The 17,182-nt window shown below is 34.2% G+C and overlaps 1 protein-coding gene across 1 annotated transcript; it reads right to left on the bottom strand.

Annotated features, from left to right (window-relative positions):
* Nucleotides 9,897–13,506, bottom strand: LOC18612052 (protein LIGHT-DEPENDENT SHORT HYPOCOTYLS 10). Its single transcript, XM_007048631.2, has 2 exons — nt 12,764–13,506; nt 9,897–10,212 (listed from the first exon to the last, which is right to left on the bottom strand). Exon 1 carries the CDS (start codon nt 13,463–13,465, stop codon nt 12,797–12,799), a length of 669 nt encoding a protein of 222 aa, XP_007048693.2. The 5' UTR covers nt 13,466–13,506; the 3' UTR covers nt 9,897–10,212; nt 12,764–12,796.

The following is a 17,182-nucleotide window of genomic DNA, read 5'->3' as shown; positions in this document are numbered from 1 at the left end:
AGCATAGGGAAAATAAATCATAACGATCTGGAAATACAAGATCAAAAATCCCTATCGAAGCCCACATGTCCCCTTTTTTTTATAAAAAATTCTCCTCCGTTGACTAGTCCTAGACTACAATGAGATCTCTTTATCTCTAAACCCTCGACTTAGCAAACTCATCTACCAACCCGTTAGCTTCCCTAGAAACCTTTCTAACTTGCCACTCCCTTGTTTTATTCTTGATACCATCAAAGCCTAGAATCTCTCTCTTTATCCCTTATGGGGCTTTCTCAAGATGTTGGACCTAATTGATAGCATTCTTTGAATCGTTCTCAATTAAGGTAGTGACTCCCTACTCATTTTGAAGCTTGAAACAATTTGAAGGCTTCCTTAATTGCCAACACTTTGGCTACATTGGCTTCAGTGACTCCCACAGGTTTTGAGAATAATAGTTTCATGGCTCTTGCCTTATCTCTTAATACTCTTCCTATGGTAGCTTGACCTAGGCTCCCCCTAGCTGCTCCATCTACATTGTATTTAAGCCATCCCTTGTTGGGTGGTTCCCACTACACATTCCTCCTTATCTTGGCTACTTTAATAGTAAGCAGTTTAAATTTAAGATACCTAATAGTATCGTTTAGTTGATGGAAATCTCTTAGGCACTTTGCCTTTGCCCACCATGCTACCCTGTACTCTTACTAAATTAAGACATTGGTCAATATCCCATATCTTACCACGGAACGTTACCTCATTCCTCATTAGCCAGATAGACCAAGTGATAGCATAAAAGGCCATGTGCCATACTCTCTTGTCTCTCATTAGGACTAGTTCATTCCAGTCAAGGAAGAAGTTTATAGTTATATAATGTGCCACCCATTTAATGCCCCACAAATTGGTCCACCTCGACCAAACTTTCCAACTTTCAACCAATCCAAAAAAATAGATGGTCAACTGTTTTCTCACCAACCTTACAAAAGGACACACATTGTAGAGTCTGCTCTAAGTAAGCTTCTCTTAACTAACTTAACTTTAACTGTCACCCTACCTCTAAGAATTTTCAAGTGAAAAATTTCAACTTTCATCTGGGCAATCCTTAACCAAACCTTCCTTTATTGTTCATTCCGAACTCTTTTCTTTTTAGCCATAAATCGACTATACCAACTCACTGAGTATTCTCCACTCGACTTTCACTTCCATACAACTGTATTTTCATACCCTTTCGCCACAAGATTTTGATTAATGATCATAAGTAGTTGCTCCCATTGTTCCTCTTCCTACCCAAATAGATTTCTTTTCAACTCCACTCTATACCTCTATTCCCCTTCCACCCACTAATCGAACTCCTTTATTTTCCCACTCTTGTTAATGGCGAGTGAGTAAATCCTTAGAAATGTCTGTCGTAAAATATACCCTTCAATCCACTCTTTATTCCACAAAATCTGACCATTCCCCTATACCTAAAATGAAGCCCAACCCCTCCCGAATGATCAAGCTACCCTTTTCTCATTTTCTAGTAGGTTTAATAATATTATTCCAAATGAAGGATTGCTTATTCAATTTTTCTAGATTTAGGATTAGCCCATGAGGATCACTCTCTTCTTTGTCTACCAATGCCCGCTTCCACAAGCTATTTCGCTTATTCTCATATCTTCATATCCATTTATTAAGTAATCTCATATTTTTGTCTGAAGATCAATCTATCTAAGTCCACTAAATTCCTTATAAGTACAAATTGATCCTTAATCCACAAAATAAATCCTCCCAGTTTTCAATGTCCCACACTAAAGAAATCTCCTTAGGATATGCTCCAACTTTTGACTTACCCCTATCAGCATTCTAAATAAGGACATGAAGAAAATTAGTAGACTAGTAAGGATCGGTTTAATAAGTGTAACACGACTCCCCCAAAGACAGTAGCCTACCTTTCCATCCTGCTAGTCTACTTTTAAATTTCTTCACCATCAGTCTCCACATCTCCTTCGAGTTTGTTTTGACCCTTATGGAATGGCTTAAGTATTTCGAGGAGAATCTCTCCCTTTTACATCCAATCTTACTCTCTCATTCCTCTACCAACCTATCCTCAACACCCACTCCAAAAAGACTATTTTTTTGGAAATTAATGCACAAACTTGAGATTAGTTGGAAGCTCCTCAAAATCTACTTCACATTCATAATCAACTTCCATTTTGGCATGCACATAATCATTTTATCATCCATAAATTACAAGTGGAAGATATTTTCAATATCAATTCCGATGCATTCTCTTGATTTAACCTCCTCACTCATAAGAACACTCAACGCTTCAGCTGCATAGTTGAAAAAAAAAAGGGAGAGCGGGCATCCTTGCTTTAGTCCCCTCCTTATTATAAACTACCTAGTAAGAACCCCATTCACTGGAATTGAAATTCTAGTCATAAAAATGCACTCTCTAATCCAACCTCTCCATTGCTCTTCAAACCCTATCTTTCCTAACACAAAATCCATAAACCTGAGATTAATTGGAAGTTCCTCAAGATCTACTTCACATTCCTAATCAAATTCCATTCTAGCGTGCACTTAATCATTGTATCATCCATAAATTACAAGTGAGAGATATTTCCAATATCAATTCCTTTGCATTCTCTTGATTTAATCGCCTCACTCATAAGAACATTCGACGCTTCGGCTACACAATTGAAAAGAAAAGAGGAGAGTGGGCACCTTTGTTTTAGTTCTTTCCTTATCATAAACTGCCTAGTAGGAACTTCGTTCACTAGAACTGAAATTCTAGTTGTAAAGATGCACACTAATTTAACCTCTCTATCTCTCTTCAAACCTCATTTTTCCTAATATAAAATAAAAAAAGTCTTGATTGACTGTATTATAAGCTTATTCAAAATCAATCTTAAAAAATAGCCTCATTCTTTGTTTTTCCTCATGACATCCACCACTTCATTTGCTATAAGAGCACAATCCACTAATTGTTTTCCTTTTATGCTTCCCACTAGACTTATTGATCGGTAATCCTTGATGCTCTTCGAGGTATTGTATATGGGTATAAGGGTGATGAACGTGGCATTAGCATATCCATCAATGTTCCCAATCTCAAAAAATTTTCCTATAAAGCTCATTAACTTTTTTTTAATCACCTACCTTTGACTTTTAAAAAATTCAAGTTAAACCCGTCAGGCCCCGGAGCTTTATTCCCATCGCATGAGTCAATGGCCACCACATTTATTTCTTAGTAAACTCCTTCTCCAACTTGCATGCTTTATTCCTCTCAAAGACCTTAAATGTGTCACCCAACTTTTTAACCTTAGCTACATGGTCCTCTCTATAAATCATCTCAAAAAGGTTGGCAATACTATCCTTTAACTATTTTGGCTCTTTTATAATTTGATTCTCTATTTTGAGACATGGAATAAAGTTAGACCTCTTTCTCGATGATGCAACTGAGTGAAAAAAACATAGTGTTTCTATCCCTTTTAATATACCATTTGACCCTTGACTTCTGATGCTATTCTCTTTCCTCATCTTTATGGAGTTTTCATAATTCACCTTTCTTGGTCCTCACAATATCCCTCCACTCTTGAGGCCTATCTCCCCGTACTATTTCTTCTTTTGCATCTTGAATGATTTTTTCAATTTCCACCACCTTCTTTTGCTCATTACTTAACTCTTTTCGTTGCCACTCCTTAAACATTGGTTTGATTTCCTTTAATCTCCTCGAAATATCTCACTATTTACCTCTATCACTCTCTGCTTCCTCCTAAGCTCTCTTAAACATATGCCCAAAGGTATGCTCGTCAAGCTAGTGGTTAAAAAACCTAAAGGGTTTTAGTCCTCAGTCCATTCCTATTTCCCTTAGGGTTATCGGATTATGATCTAACAATGAAGACGGTAATCTTTTCTGCACAAGTTCATCGAACCCATTCAAAATCCCCTTACGTACTGAAAATATATCAAGCCTACTAAACGTTTCATTTTCCTTAAAATTCTTATAAGTGAATTCACCTTCATTCATCGGTAAGTCAATTAGCTCCATAACCTCAATTCATCTCTTAAACTGGTCGATGGTATGACCATTTTAACTTTTACCTACTATCTCCTTCCTACTAATGATGACATTGAAATTGCCCCATATACACCATGATCCACTTATAGAGCTTATTATTCCCTGAATTTCTTCCCGAAGTCTTTGTCTCTCACTATCCATGTTCGGAGCATAGATATTGCCTATCCCGCATCTAAAGTTCTATTTCTTCACTACTCCTACAAGCAGTATGAAGCACCTAGACTCAATGCTCTATTAGATATCAAAAAATTCATCACTTCACATTGCTAATAACCCTTTTGATGCACCCTATGAGGCTACCATTTTGTGCTGATATGGATTACTCTCCCAAATTGACCTAACCACTTTATCTTCAACTATCTCTAATTTGTTTCTTGTAGGAACAACTTATCGGGTTTTTTTCTCAACACCAACTGCCTTACAACTCTTTTTCTTTACTCTCTGCCCTAGCCCTTTAATGTTCCACGTAATCAATTTCATAAGATTCGTGAAACAACTTAACAAGAAAAAAGTAGCTAAAAAGCATGTCTTACTTTTCTAAGCTGTATCTGGAGGTGGTACGTGCCTTTCCCTCTATCTGCCTTGTTTAGTTTCACTAGTCTTTGGATGACTGATTCTTTATCCTTTTTAAAAGCTAAGCCCAATTTTTTCATTAGATCCTAAATTTTTTCTGCCTCACTTCTTGTTGCTAGATTTCTGCTTCGAATATTGGAGTTTGAAATGGACTTATCAATATGAACTTCTTCCTCCACATCAATAGCTTTTATTTCCTCATCTGTTTTTTCTCTTACCTTTCTTTTTCTTCTGCTAGATTTGCTTGATTTTGGTGAGGTTGTTCTAGTTTTTCCATTAGCTTTATGTTTCTCATAACTACTACCACCCTCACTTGACCCCTTTTTATTCTTTTAACAAATCTGAAGAGAAATGTTTGAAATAGTTTCTCGCCTTTTTGCTTCGTCGCATGGTTATTTTGATCCATCTTTCATTATTTGAACTTAGTTTCAAGTTCAACTCTTCGCTTGGGTGGCCTTTCCTGTTTCCTTCTATAGAGCATGTTAACTCCATATTCATATTGCTTGCGGATCTAACATTGGTTGACTTGCCAACTTAGCACTGCCACCTTCCATAATGCCATTAGACAAATCAAACTTTTTGCCCAAATTATCAAGCTCATTTCCCTATTCACTTTAGTGCTGTGGTTCTCTCATATTCTGACTTGATGAACGGAGCAAGCTGTGAAGTGAATTTTTAAAACCATTGTTGCTTTGGTCCATTAGTTGCCTGGCTAATTCTTCCCCCAAGTTTTGATCCATGACCCCTAGCTCTATCTTACCATTCGGCCTAACAATACCCGTAGGCCTACTAAAGCAATTAAACATTAAGCCTCCCATTTGGCTTCCATTAATAGAATAATCTTTTGGGGCCCTTTTCTTTTAAGATTGAGTTTGAATTTGTCACCCATTAGTTCGAATTTTCTTCAACAGCATAAAATTTCTTTGTGGGCTATAGCCTATACTCCAATTCGATTATTGCCCCAACCCATGACCATCTTTTTTGAGTACTGGCATTTCTTTTCATTTCCACATTGCTTATCACTTCCTTTCTTCCAATATTTCCTTCCTTCTACTCTTTTTTTTAACCTTTATCCACCTTTTCAGTGCTTGGTTCCTTTTTTAAGCTCTGAGATTCTACTTCTTTATTCCTCAAATCTCACCTTTTGTCCCTTGACTTGTCAGAACATTTTTTTCTACAAAATGACTTTAATTTGAAATTCGCTAGCTCTCTTCCTAATATTGTACAATCTTGTATCTCAACGTCAATTAACTTGTTTATTGTGGTTAATTGGTCAACCTCCATGATTAGAGCTTTTCTAATGAACTATTGTTGGACTTCTGAAATAACCTTACCATAATTACCCTCTAGTTGGACCACTTTGTCAATTGAGTAAACCTTTAAGTTATCATTAAGTTCATCCCTAGCGATGCTCACGTAAACATTATGAATTCTCCATTCCGCCTTAAGCATTACGCTTGATGGAATAGTGAACCTACTATTGACTTTCACCAACAACAAAGCTCTGTCCAGCCTTTCTTTTTTAAAGGTAGTTCTGTCCACCCTTACTAGCTCACCCTAATAGTTTATCATTGCTTTAAAAGTATTAGGATGCTAGAGCTTGATTGGGACCTCTTCAAGCTTAATCTAAATCATCACTTCACTTTCTGTTCTTGATATATCTACTAGTATGAGTGATTCAAACCATTTCTCAAAAGTGTTCTAGTAATTCTCCAGAATTACAACCATTTCATCATATGTTTCAAAGGTCACCAACATTGCGAGTCCTTCCACGTCCCTTACTTGGACAGAGAAACCCTCTTTCATCAACCTATCTTGCACTAGCCCGCAATCTAGTTTTCTACATAGTTTTCCTATTGTGTTAAACTTAACCCAGTCCATTGCCTCATCTGGAATGTTGGTGCTCACTGTTGCATTCCTAAAACCAAGTTGACCTGAAGGTTTCTGTCCTGCTGTTTGTTTCGAGATATTGCCATAATTTCACTTTGCTATTTTATTCGACTTCTCTTTTGTACTTGACTTGGACATCGTGGCTTGATTGACACCCCCCAAAGTCTTACTAGTGTCTTTTTTCCCACCTGTGACAACATTTTTAAACATCATTTCGTCAACTCTATATTTTTTAGTTCTAAGAACCTTTTCACCTCTATTTGTTACACTTTTCGCCTTTGCCAGCATCGGCTTTCTCCACGGTTGAACCTTTCGCACCACAACTCTCCCATCAATCGATTAGTGACCCCTCACTTGAGTGCTTGTTCCATTTTGTTTTTGTTGCAATAATGAGCAAAAGTAAAGTTTACTCCCTTGGACTTGTCTTCAACAACCCTTCGAGGAATATAGGCATCAACCACTCTTCCATATTCCTCAAATGCTCCCTTAATGGTTGTCCATGAAAGCCTTTTGCTCAAGTTGTCTCTAAACATTGAGTGAAGGCTCTCGAGCCACCTCCGGCCACCTTCATTATGGTTCCAAGAACTTTTGCTCATGTTCCGAGCACCTTGATCTTTCTCTCTCATCAATTGTTAACAATTCAATAACTGCAACCAACTCTCATGTTGTCACGTTATCAAGCCACGTTATATGTAATGTGGATTAAAAAATCAATTGATATAATCAATGATTTTAATAGAGTTAAGGGCTTGTGTGAGTACAAAATAAAAGAAAACATGTATTTTGAATATAAAAAAAGAAAGTGAAATAGTTCAAGAGTTTTTTTTTCATATTTAAGCCTTATAAAAGATATCCTAAATTTTAATTGTAATTAACACCAGATAAATCCCTAAGTTATTTTCCCCCCTTAATTAGCCTAAAGAAGCCAAAACCATCAAAGTAAAAAATTAAAAAAAAATGCATAAAATTGTTGAAAAACAGTTAGTAGATGAAGAATGGATCATTCAAACTCGTGAACTTAAACAGGGAAATAGTGGCTTCAGATCAATTATCAAAGGGTCTAGGCCTTCTCCGCATGCAAAGGGTAAGTCACTAGGCGCCTATAAGTCAAGTTTGCCGCGTTATTAAGGATACTAAATTTATTGATTAATCCAATGAAAGTGACGAGATTTATGTGCGAAGACAAAAGGTTCAATCCTCAGTACAGGGATTCATTGAATGTAATGATATGCAGTCATACCATTTCCTCCTAGATTCTTCATCTTATGTAGGAGTTTCTTTTTCCTTCTAGTACATATATTATATTAAAACAACGATAAATTCTAATTGAGTTTTGATTATTTTCATGGACTAGCCAAGTTAATGGGGCCCTGTAATTAACAAAAGTAGGTTTAATTTAGGAAGTTAGATTTAGGAAAGGGTAAGGGTTTGTTCCTTTAATTCAATGCTATCCATCCAAAGGGCTCGAAGCTCGAAGAAAAAGATAAACTTTTGGCTTCAATTAGAAAGAGGCTAAATTTTTATAACCATTGGCAGCTGTTAAGAGGTCAGTTTCACTTTGGTTTCTGCAATATTAAGAAAAGAGTTTTTAAGCATGCTCCCCCTCGAAGGAACACATATAAACCGGTAATAGCAGTCTCTAAATATGCCAAATCCCCATCTTCCAATACCTTTCTTATAGAAGAAAAGCTACTGCTTTGGAAATAATAATTCCCAACCCCTAAGTAGCAACCCAAAGTTCATTAATTAAATACTTGAAGGACCATTGCAAATTTTCTACCTACGTATACTAGCACTCACTATGATACGGAGCAATGCTTAATTTCTTGTGATTTGCTTTCTTCAGCCAAAGCTACTTTAGTCTTGTCTTTTCCTATACTGTTAAAAAATTAATGACCAGATCACCATTTAATTGGTGTCGATTCCATCTGTTTTTACCCATCGAGTCTTGTTAGAAGCATGAAAACTGGCTATGTTCTTTTTTTTTTTCAAAGGCATCTGTATTGATTTCATTCATGGGATTTGCATTACAAAAAAAATTACCATGATAAAGGTATTAATGCAGGCAACACACAAAGGTAGTACAGTAGTAGCTCTAGCTATATTCTGTGTATGAAGTGATAAGGTCTTTATTTCTCTTCTTTTCATCCTCATGTCTTTTCATAGGTGATACTTCTCTTTTCCATGGAAAGAAGCCACTGCTCCCATGGGGCCCGGGGGCGGGGGGGGTGGTGGTGGGGCGGGGAAAGAAGTGATGGTCCATGACTTGATTTGTTGACCACTGGTTTGGTAATGAATTAGTCACGGTTTTTCAAATAAAAAATTTGTTCCAATAATTAATCTTATTTTAACAGCGCTCGTTTATCGAGGACATCCTCCTCTTTCACTAGAGATATCCCATTATTCCCTCAACAATTATCAACATGCAACATACTTCATAAATTAATGTATCCAAAATTTGGAGTATCTAATACCTTAGTTCAATCAAAATAAATATGCATAATATAATTCAGTTATTAACCATACATACAAATATTTTTAAGTACTCAAAAATAAAGAATTTTCAAATATAGGAAGCTGGGACAAAGCTTAGTTCACAAGGTGCTTAGGATGAGTTGTTTTTTTTTTTTCTTGAAAAGTACTTGGGATGAGTAGTTAAAAAGATACTATATAAGAATTAAAATCGAAAAAAATTCAAATTTATAGAAATTGATAATAAATATTTGTAGAAGAATTATTTATAAATGAATTTACAATAAACTGTCAATGGTAAAAGAAATTTGCATTAGTTTAAGATATGTTGTTAACATTTACGTAATTGTTTGTATGACACAATTATATATTATATATTACATTCTTTCAAGTAATGAAACTTCTCATTTTGCTTTTCAAAAAAAAAATATTATATATTACATGAAATATGTTTGTATTTATTGATGTTTAGTGAAATTATAAATAAAAAAAAGGATGAAAGTACTAAAAAACCGACAGAAAAGCCTTCTATAAATTCGACTTAAGGACAAAAAAAGAGACACCCTTTCGTAAGATACGAAGTAATAAACCCTAAGATATATTAATATTGCATGACCGATCTAAGCAGGCCCTTCATTTTTCGATTGTTTTTCTTTGAAAGTAGTATGTATGCTCACCGAATGAAGCCATGCTTTCTCATCATTTTTGGTCTCAAATGCAATATATATTCCATTTGAAAGTGGTGGAGAGGCATTCGCTGTTGGGTGCTCTTAGAAGTTTAATGGCAAAGCAAGCCAACATTAATCGAAAGCCCAGAGCGTATACCATTCTGAATTAATAACATGGAATATGGGAATGGACAATAGGGTTTAACGTACAGGAAATTAACGGAAGCTAATAACGACAGATGGATGTCAATTAGGTGTGCATATTAAGGGACAGAGAATATATATTATGATATGATCATTATTATGAATATTTGGAATAGGAAGTTTAGGCATAAAATGGACATATTCATGTAAAGAGTTGGTGATCATCTACTAAGAGCTTACAAAAATAACCATAACACAAACAAAATGGAGACTCTTAACCAGCACGCGAAGAGAGTTATGTACACCCAACTCCCTTTAATTATAGCTATTGGCAAGTACAAAATGCTGAAAACCCCAAACTGAGCTGAATCTTCAATTGATTTTATCTTTTAACAATCCCCTTCCATTTGATTCTTTTGTCATGTAATCCTGCATGAAACTACATCATCAGTTCAACATGTCTGCACAGCTTTATCTGGATATATAGCAAATCTCTCTTTTTTTTTCATGAAGCATTTATACGTGCGTGTGTGTATATATGTACACATGTACATACACGTATCTTACATGTGTATGTATGTAAAATGAAAATAAAATCGCAATAATGTCAAAACACCAAAATGCTAAGTTGTAGGTATACGTGCAGCAACAAACCAAAGAAACAAATTAACAAGTAGGATTTGCCTTCTATCAAAGCAGTACTTCCAAAATTGCAATTACTATGTGCATGTTGAAGGCCTAGGTTTATTTAAGTGACTAGCCTAATAGTATCTTCCTCCTAAACAAAGATAGAGGTTTTAGATTCAGATCTTAATATTTGAGTAGAGTGGGTAAAAGGGATGAAAGATATTTCTTTTCCTTAATTTTTTGTAACTAACCAATATATCTAAGAAAGGCTTAATTATGTTCATAAATGAGAACTGACATGTAAAAGCTCATGAATGCCATACATTGATATGTCCTAATTAAAAGTCCTGAAAGGAATGTTTAAACTTTTTAAAACCGACCGTACGTGATTCCAAGAAAGATGGCAAATGAGGTTGTCTACAAATTCAAATGATAACATAATAACACAAATTCATTGGTGCTTGATAAAGCTAGGAGGAAACATATAGTGACTCGATCTCTTTGGTACATATATAGGGACCTTAAACGAGAAACATTGATGTAAATTGTCCTAGTCGAAAAGTAAACTGAAATATCCAAGTTGAAAAAAAGGCGAGGCTGTGGAACTCCTAATGACCCTAATGTTATTGACTCTGAGGAATTTTAATCTACTTGGTTGAATTTTGATAGTTTTGCACCTTTTCTAAGTATTTTTCTCTAATGTCTTGTTGGTCATGCAATTTTATGTATAGAAATGGTCGACAAAAGGCAAAATTACATTTTTCTTATATGAAAATGTAGAAGAAATTTGGCATACTTTCTACATAAGTTGGTCTAGAAAAAGAAAAGAAAGAACCCTACCTTCATTCCAAGAATGTTTCTCCATATACATCGCCTTAGCCAACATTTCAAATAATAATTACTAAAGGAAGAGCTATACTATACTATATAGAATCGATGGAGAGAAGATGATGAACAAGAGAGACAAGAACACGTGAACTTTTAAGCGTAAAATAGAAACTTAAAAAAATACAAAGTTTTAAAGAAAAAAAATGTATTCTTTTGATGCCTAAAGCTCAGCCATTTGATGAACCCAACAAAACTTTACCTCGAACCAAATCTTTAATCTGAAAACTAAAGTATATATTGCAAATGGAATAAACTTACTGTCCCACAAAATCTGATATTGGACAACATGCAATCTATTGAAGGTACAAAGGGCAACTACAAATGCAGATGCAAAATCTCAAAACTAGCCTTGCAAAGATCGTCTGCACTAAAGAAAAGCAAAATCAGTGGGGCATTAGTAAAATTGTTGTCATTGTTAACGTTAAACGAAAGAATTGTTAATTAATTAATTAGGCATTAGTTTTCGCCCTCATCGTAAAGATTCGCATTAATTATGTTAATTGAATTGAGCAAAAGCTACACAAAAAGCATGGATAAACACTAAACTATTAACTAAGTTGATTTGTTAAGAAACCTTAAACATTGATTAGTCGTTTGCTTTTAATCATTTGTATATTATATATTATATATTTGTAAACATGAAAAAGAGTATGATATCTCACTTGACCATTCATGGGGGCACAAAATCTGCAGAATCTTAAAAGAGCTAAATCAAGGAAAAGTTATCATGAAGTATCAAATATTAAATTTAGCAACTATTTATACAGTGTCTAATTATTTGCATAATTTTAGTTTGTTGTCTGTCTGGGTCTGAGTATGTGTGTGTGTGTGTGTGAGAGAGAGAGAGAGAGAGAGAGAGAGAGAGAGANNNGAGAGAGAGAGAGAGAGAAGAGAGAGAGAGAGAGAAATCTTCCCCATAATACAAGCAGCTCTGTTGTTTCTATCTACTTTATAGAGTTACTACATTGTCACCATCTCACTAAATGTCTCCAAAGAGTACAAGATACCTAGTAGTAAAAGCTACTCAGTCCATCAGTAACATCACTCAGAGACTTCCATCAACCCAATGTTTATATACAAGTGTGTGCGTGTCAAAATGAAAATTAGGGTTCTTGTTTTCAGATATGAAGGTTCTAAATTTCAGTGGAAGCCAAAGGAAAATGGTTTACGATATTGAGGATTAATTAATTTGCATTTGGTATACCAGAAAATGAGTTAAGAAGTTATTGGTTTGTCTTTGTATGTCAGTAGCTACAGACAGCTTAATGTCATTTACTAGAGTACTATAAGAGTAACTAATTTAAATGTAAACAAAAATCACTTAAAAACAAGTCGTTTAATTCAGAAACTACATAAAGTTATTGATCTCATGAAATTGAGAATAATAGCACTGCTAGATCTAGCATTTTAAAGTGAAATTGTACATATGAAAGCATATTCAGAAGCGGGTAGATTGATAAATTACCATAAATAGTACGCCAGAAGAAGCCAAATGAATCTAAGAGAACTGCATGGTGGAGCTGGATTCATCAGTTCCCTTGCCTTGATTCGGCTTCTTCTTTTTCTTCTTATAAGGGATCCCCCTTGCCTTGGCTTGACACTCCCTGACCTCTCTGAGATAAACTCGAATAGCGCCGCTAGCGAAAGGATTGGTCTCAGGTGACCCTCCATTCTCTTCGTAGGCAGCTCTGAGCCTCCCGATAAGGGCATCAAGGCTGCCCCAAGCTTGCCTGAGCGGGCAAGTGCAAGGAGCAGGCGGCTCGGGTTGTCCGTAGAACATGCATCCCTGCAGGTGAACCTTGGTCTTGCCAAACTGATCCAGATATCGAAGGAAGTCTAGCACATGGTTGCAATTGCACTGTGAAAGAGGAACTGGGGGCCTCTGGTTCTTCAAGTACTGCCCAAACGTATTCCAGTCCCTTCTCTTTTGTGACTCATAACGGCTAGGTGTTGCAGGTTGTTGCTGATGATCACCGGGAATCCTTGATGATCCTTCTGCTACATCCTTCCCTCTTTCGCTCGACATCTCGTTTTGATCGATGCAGATTAAACTTTCTTTTGCTAAATAAGGCAATAAATTAGGGGGGTTGAAGGTGGAGGTGAAAGGAATAGGAGAAGGGAGGGAGTGGAGGAACATGAAGTTCACATCAAGGGCCAAGCGAGACATGCCATTGGGCCATAAGAAGTTGCTTTCTATTCCTCTTTTTCTTCATCTTTCATTTGTATATTCTACTACTTAATAATAGTACTACAAATTAGCTATACATTTTTCCTATAAATCCACACAATAATTGTATGTTCTTTGTCAACATAAGCGTTATCATTTAATTGAAGCCGAATTACCATTAAACCCCAATCCCCACAAGCCCTCTCTGGTGATTTTTCTATAATTACTGCAAGCAAGTTATAACTCTCTATAGTATCTGAACATTTGATTTATTGATTGGTACATAATTTTTCTATTTAAAAAGTAAAATTCTAATCTTTTTTTTCTAATTCTAAAAAAAAAAAACTACAACTCTTTGTAATAAATCAACGCCCCAAATTAACTTTCATTTAGTTATTTATAAATTGAGTGTTATCAGTATTTGAAAACAGTTCTATTTATCTTTTTAATTTTTTGGTGTTTTACTTATATGAGTTGCAATTTGACTCATCAAACTCGTTTTAGCTTTCATATTTGACTCATTAAGTGGGCAATTAGATGTGAATGAGATCTACTATTCAGATTTGATGTTGCTGTTTTGGTTGTCATTTTCAAAGGCAACGGGAATATATATTTTTGTTATGTGCATAGAAAACCCTGGAAGAATACATAAAATACAAAAACATATACCGATCCCAGGATATAATCCGGTTCTAGCTAGAACCAAAGCTTTGTTAGCTTTCTGGGAACATAATCACCATCTACCACATTCAATGGTCCCTTAATATAGCCTAAATGCATAAATATATACATTATTGTTTTTTCTCTCTTCCGTTGGGACTGACAGGACGTTATTAACATGCAATTCCTCTGCAGTATAAGATGAGAGATATGGGTTTTGAGCGTCCTCTTTTAAATACTTAGTTAACTTCATGGATATTTTGTACAATATCTGAATTGTTAAATATATTTGGTTTAGTAATAAGTCTAGGTATCTTTTCGCTAAAAAAGTAATTGAGTTTATTTTTTTTTATTTCAAAATTGTGGTTGTAAAATAGGAAAAGTAAACGTAATGTGTACGCAGTTTTTTTTTGTTTTTTAAAAAGCATCTTGTGAACATATTGTACTTCTAATATTACTAAATATTAGCGTCAGGGGGTAAATTAGCACAAAAAATTTACTCACTGGACCGAGTATACTTGTTCTTATTTCTTAAAATATATTAAAAATTATAAAGAAAGAGTAGTCCTTTGGCCTGTATCTATAAAAACTAAGAAAGATTGGGTTGGCATGTGATTATATTTTGGCATTAAACCTAATGCGGTTGATTTTGGTCATAACAAATAATTCTATCTTGTAATGATTTGGAAGTGAGGAAACCCGAGGTACAAGTCATTTTGATGGGAGATGACAGCCGACCAGTCTCTATGGGTCCTACGCGTGTACATTTAGGAGTACGCTAATGGCTTGTGGCCTCTTCTACTCCATATACAATTTTCCTGAATCTATGAATTTTCTGATTTTCTCCATTTCTCTAGATTAAATATGGGCTCCAGATGTCGAATTGAATTCGGTAAACAAAAACCTTTACTTTCCTTGGAAGCTGTTGCATATTCTAACTAATTTCTACTTGCCCAAGCACTGCTCGAATTATAGCCAGTTTTTTTTTTTTTTGATATTATGATATGTTAATAATATAATACTTGAAAAAATTCCTGAATTATTCCAAAAAATTTACATAACTTTAATCTTTTATTAGGTTCAATTAAACGAGCGTTTATATTTTTATTTTAAGTTAAATAAATTTTTATTATTAATAGTCGACTAATTGTTATTAGTCGAAATATCACTTATCATTTTATATCATATGACGATGATGTGACATATTAATATATTGATAATTTTATTACATAAAGTTATTTTGTCACATTTTGAATATTAAAATAGCTAAGTTTTTGAGTGTTAGGTGCGGATTTTGGTAGTTTTAGTCAATTTTCTTAATTTAATTTAAATCATGCTGAGTCAATTTAGTTTAAGTTATTTTAGTTTAATTTAATATTAAATTACTTTAAATTATTTTAAGTTTAGTTATTGCTGACTTATTTTATTGCTTTTGTAAGAAATTTGATAAAAATACTTTATTTAGTGATAATCCGTACAAGTATGGTGATAGCTTCATTTATTTATGTTGCAGTATTTTGAGCATAACTCTCACTTCATAAGTCCAACTGACATTATTCTTAAGCCATTGGAAAGTAAAGAGACAAAACTACAACTTTTATGTTTACTACTTCATTTAATTTAGATTAGATTAAGGTGAAAATTACGTTGGAAGAGGTTGAATTACTGTAGTTTCTACACAAGGCAGCATGAGAAAATGAAGGCTGCAGCCTTGGAAAGAAAGAGGCTGTGACGCCTTTGATTCCCAAGCTGCCATATAAGGACCAGGGAGCACGGCGTTGTGGTGCCCTAGAAGAATTTAAGCACTGTATTGTAGCTGAGAGTAAGGCAACGCCGGCCATGGTGTCGTGTCGTTATTTAAAAATTCTATTTTTACGATTTTTTGAAAATTAGGGCTTTTGAGAAGTATTTAAAGGGCTTTTTTCAGATGTTTCAATTGAGGTATTCAAAGCAACTTTTCTAGAGAGAAGCCATCAATGAAAGCAAGAAAATAAGGGAAATCAAAGAAGATTAGAGATTTGAAAGCTTAAATTCTTTATTTCTCTCTATACTTTTATTCTTCTCCCACTTTTTTTGACTTGGATTAATGGTTAATTTTATTTAGATGATGTTTTTAGTAGATATTATGAACTAATTTACCTTTTCTAAGATTATGATTGAACTCAATATGTAATTTTGAATATTTTATCTCTCTTTTGTTTATTACCAATGGAATATGAGTTGTTTATTCCAATTTTGTGTTTAATGTTTTAAATTGCTCGACACTAATTAGTTTGATTTGGATATTTAATTACAACTTATTAGATTAGGCTATGAATGGAATAAGATGTGTTCAAATTCACTTAGTTGGTTAGGTGATTTGATTTACATATAAGATAGACATATACCTATGTGTAGCATGTAGCAAAGATTAGAGCACAAATTTAATAAATCTTTTCAATTCAATTTAGATAGACATATAGTAAACTAACTGAAAGAGATATTTTTATAAATCTCGACAAAGACTTATAAATAAATTGAGACTCTATGTTAACAATTCAATCCATTGAAGTAAGTTTCGAGAGAAAAAGAGGATTCAGATAAAGTGTTGAGGGATATAATAATCTTAGGTTTTTATTAATTGGATTTTTCTAAGTAAAGTTTTGTCAATTAACTTTTAGATTTAATGTAGTTATTATTCAGTTTTAGTTTTGCTTTTAATTGATTACTTTAATTCGATTGTTGGAATAAAATTAGGTTGTACTAATTTTAGTATTTAGCAAAAGTTAGTACAATTCTCTATGAAAGTCGATATTTTACTTACTATTATATTATTTGTTATGATATGTACACTTGCGTGATAAAATCAACAACACATATTAAAATGGATGATGATGTGATATGTTGATGGGTTTGGTGACATTTTCACTCTCTATGTCGGCATCACATGAATATAAAATGATAAGTGATATTTTGACTACTAACAATTAGTCAACTATTAGTGATAAGGGTCTATTTGACCCAAAATAAAAGCACAGAAACTTTATTGAACATAATAGAAGAATAAGAACTTGTTTG

The sequence above is a fragment of the Theobroma cacao genome, chromosome 1 (assembly GCF_000208745.1).
Source record: "Theobroma cacao cultivar B97-61/B2 chromosome 1, Criollo_cocoa_genome_V2, whole genome shotgun sequence".
NCBI classification, from domain to species: domain Eukaryota; kingdom Viridiplantae; phylum Streptophyta; class Magnoliopsida; order Malvales; family Malvaceae; genus Theobroma; species Theobroma cacao.
This window is presented reverse-complemented; position numbering and strand designations above follow the sequence as displayed.

Bases quoted from the DNA above. Each gene is read 5' to 3' on its own strand.
- LOC18612052 (XM_007048631.2), bottom strand. From the start codon at position 13,465: ATGTCTCGCTTGGCCCTTGATGTGAACTTCATGTTCCTCCACTCCCTC.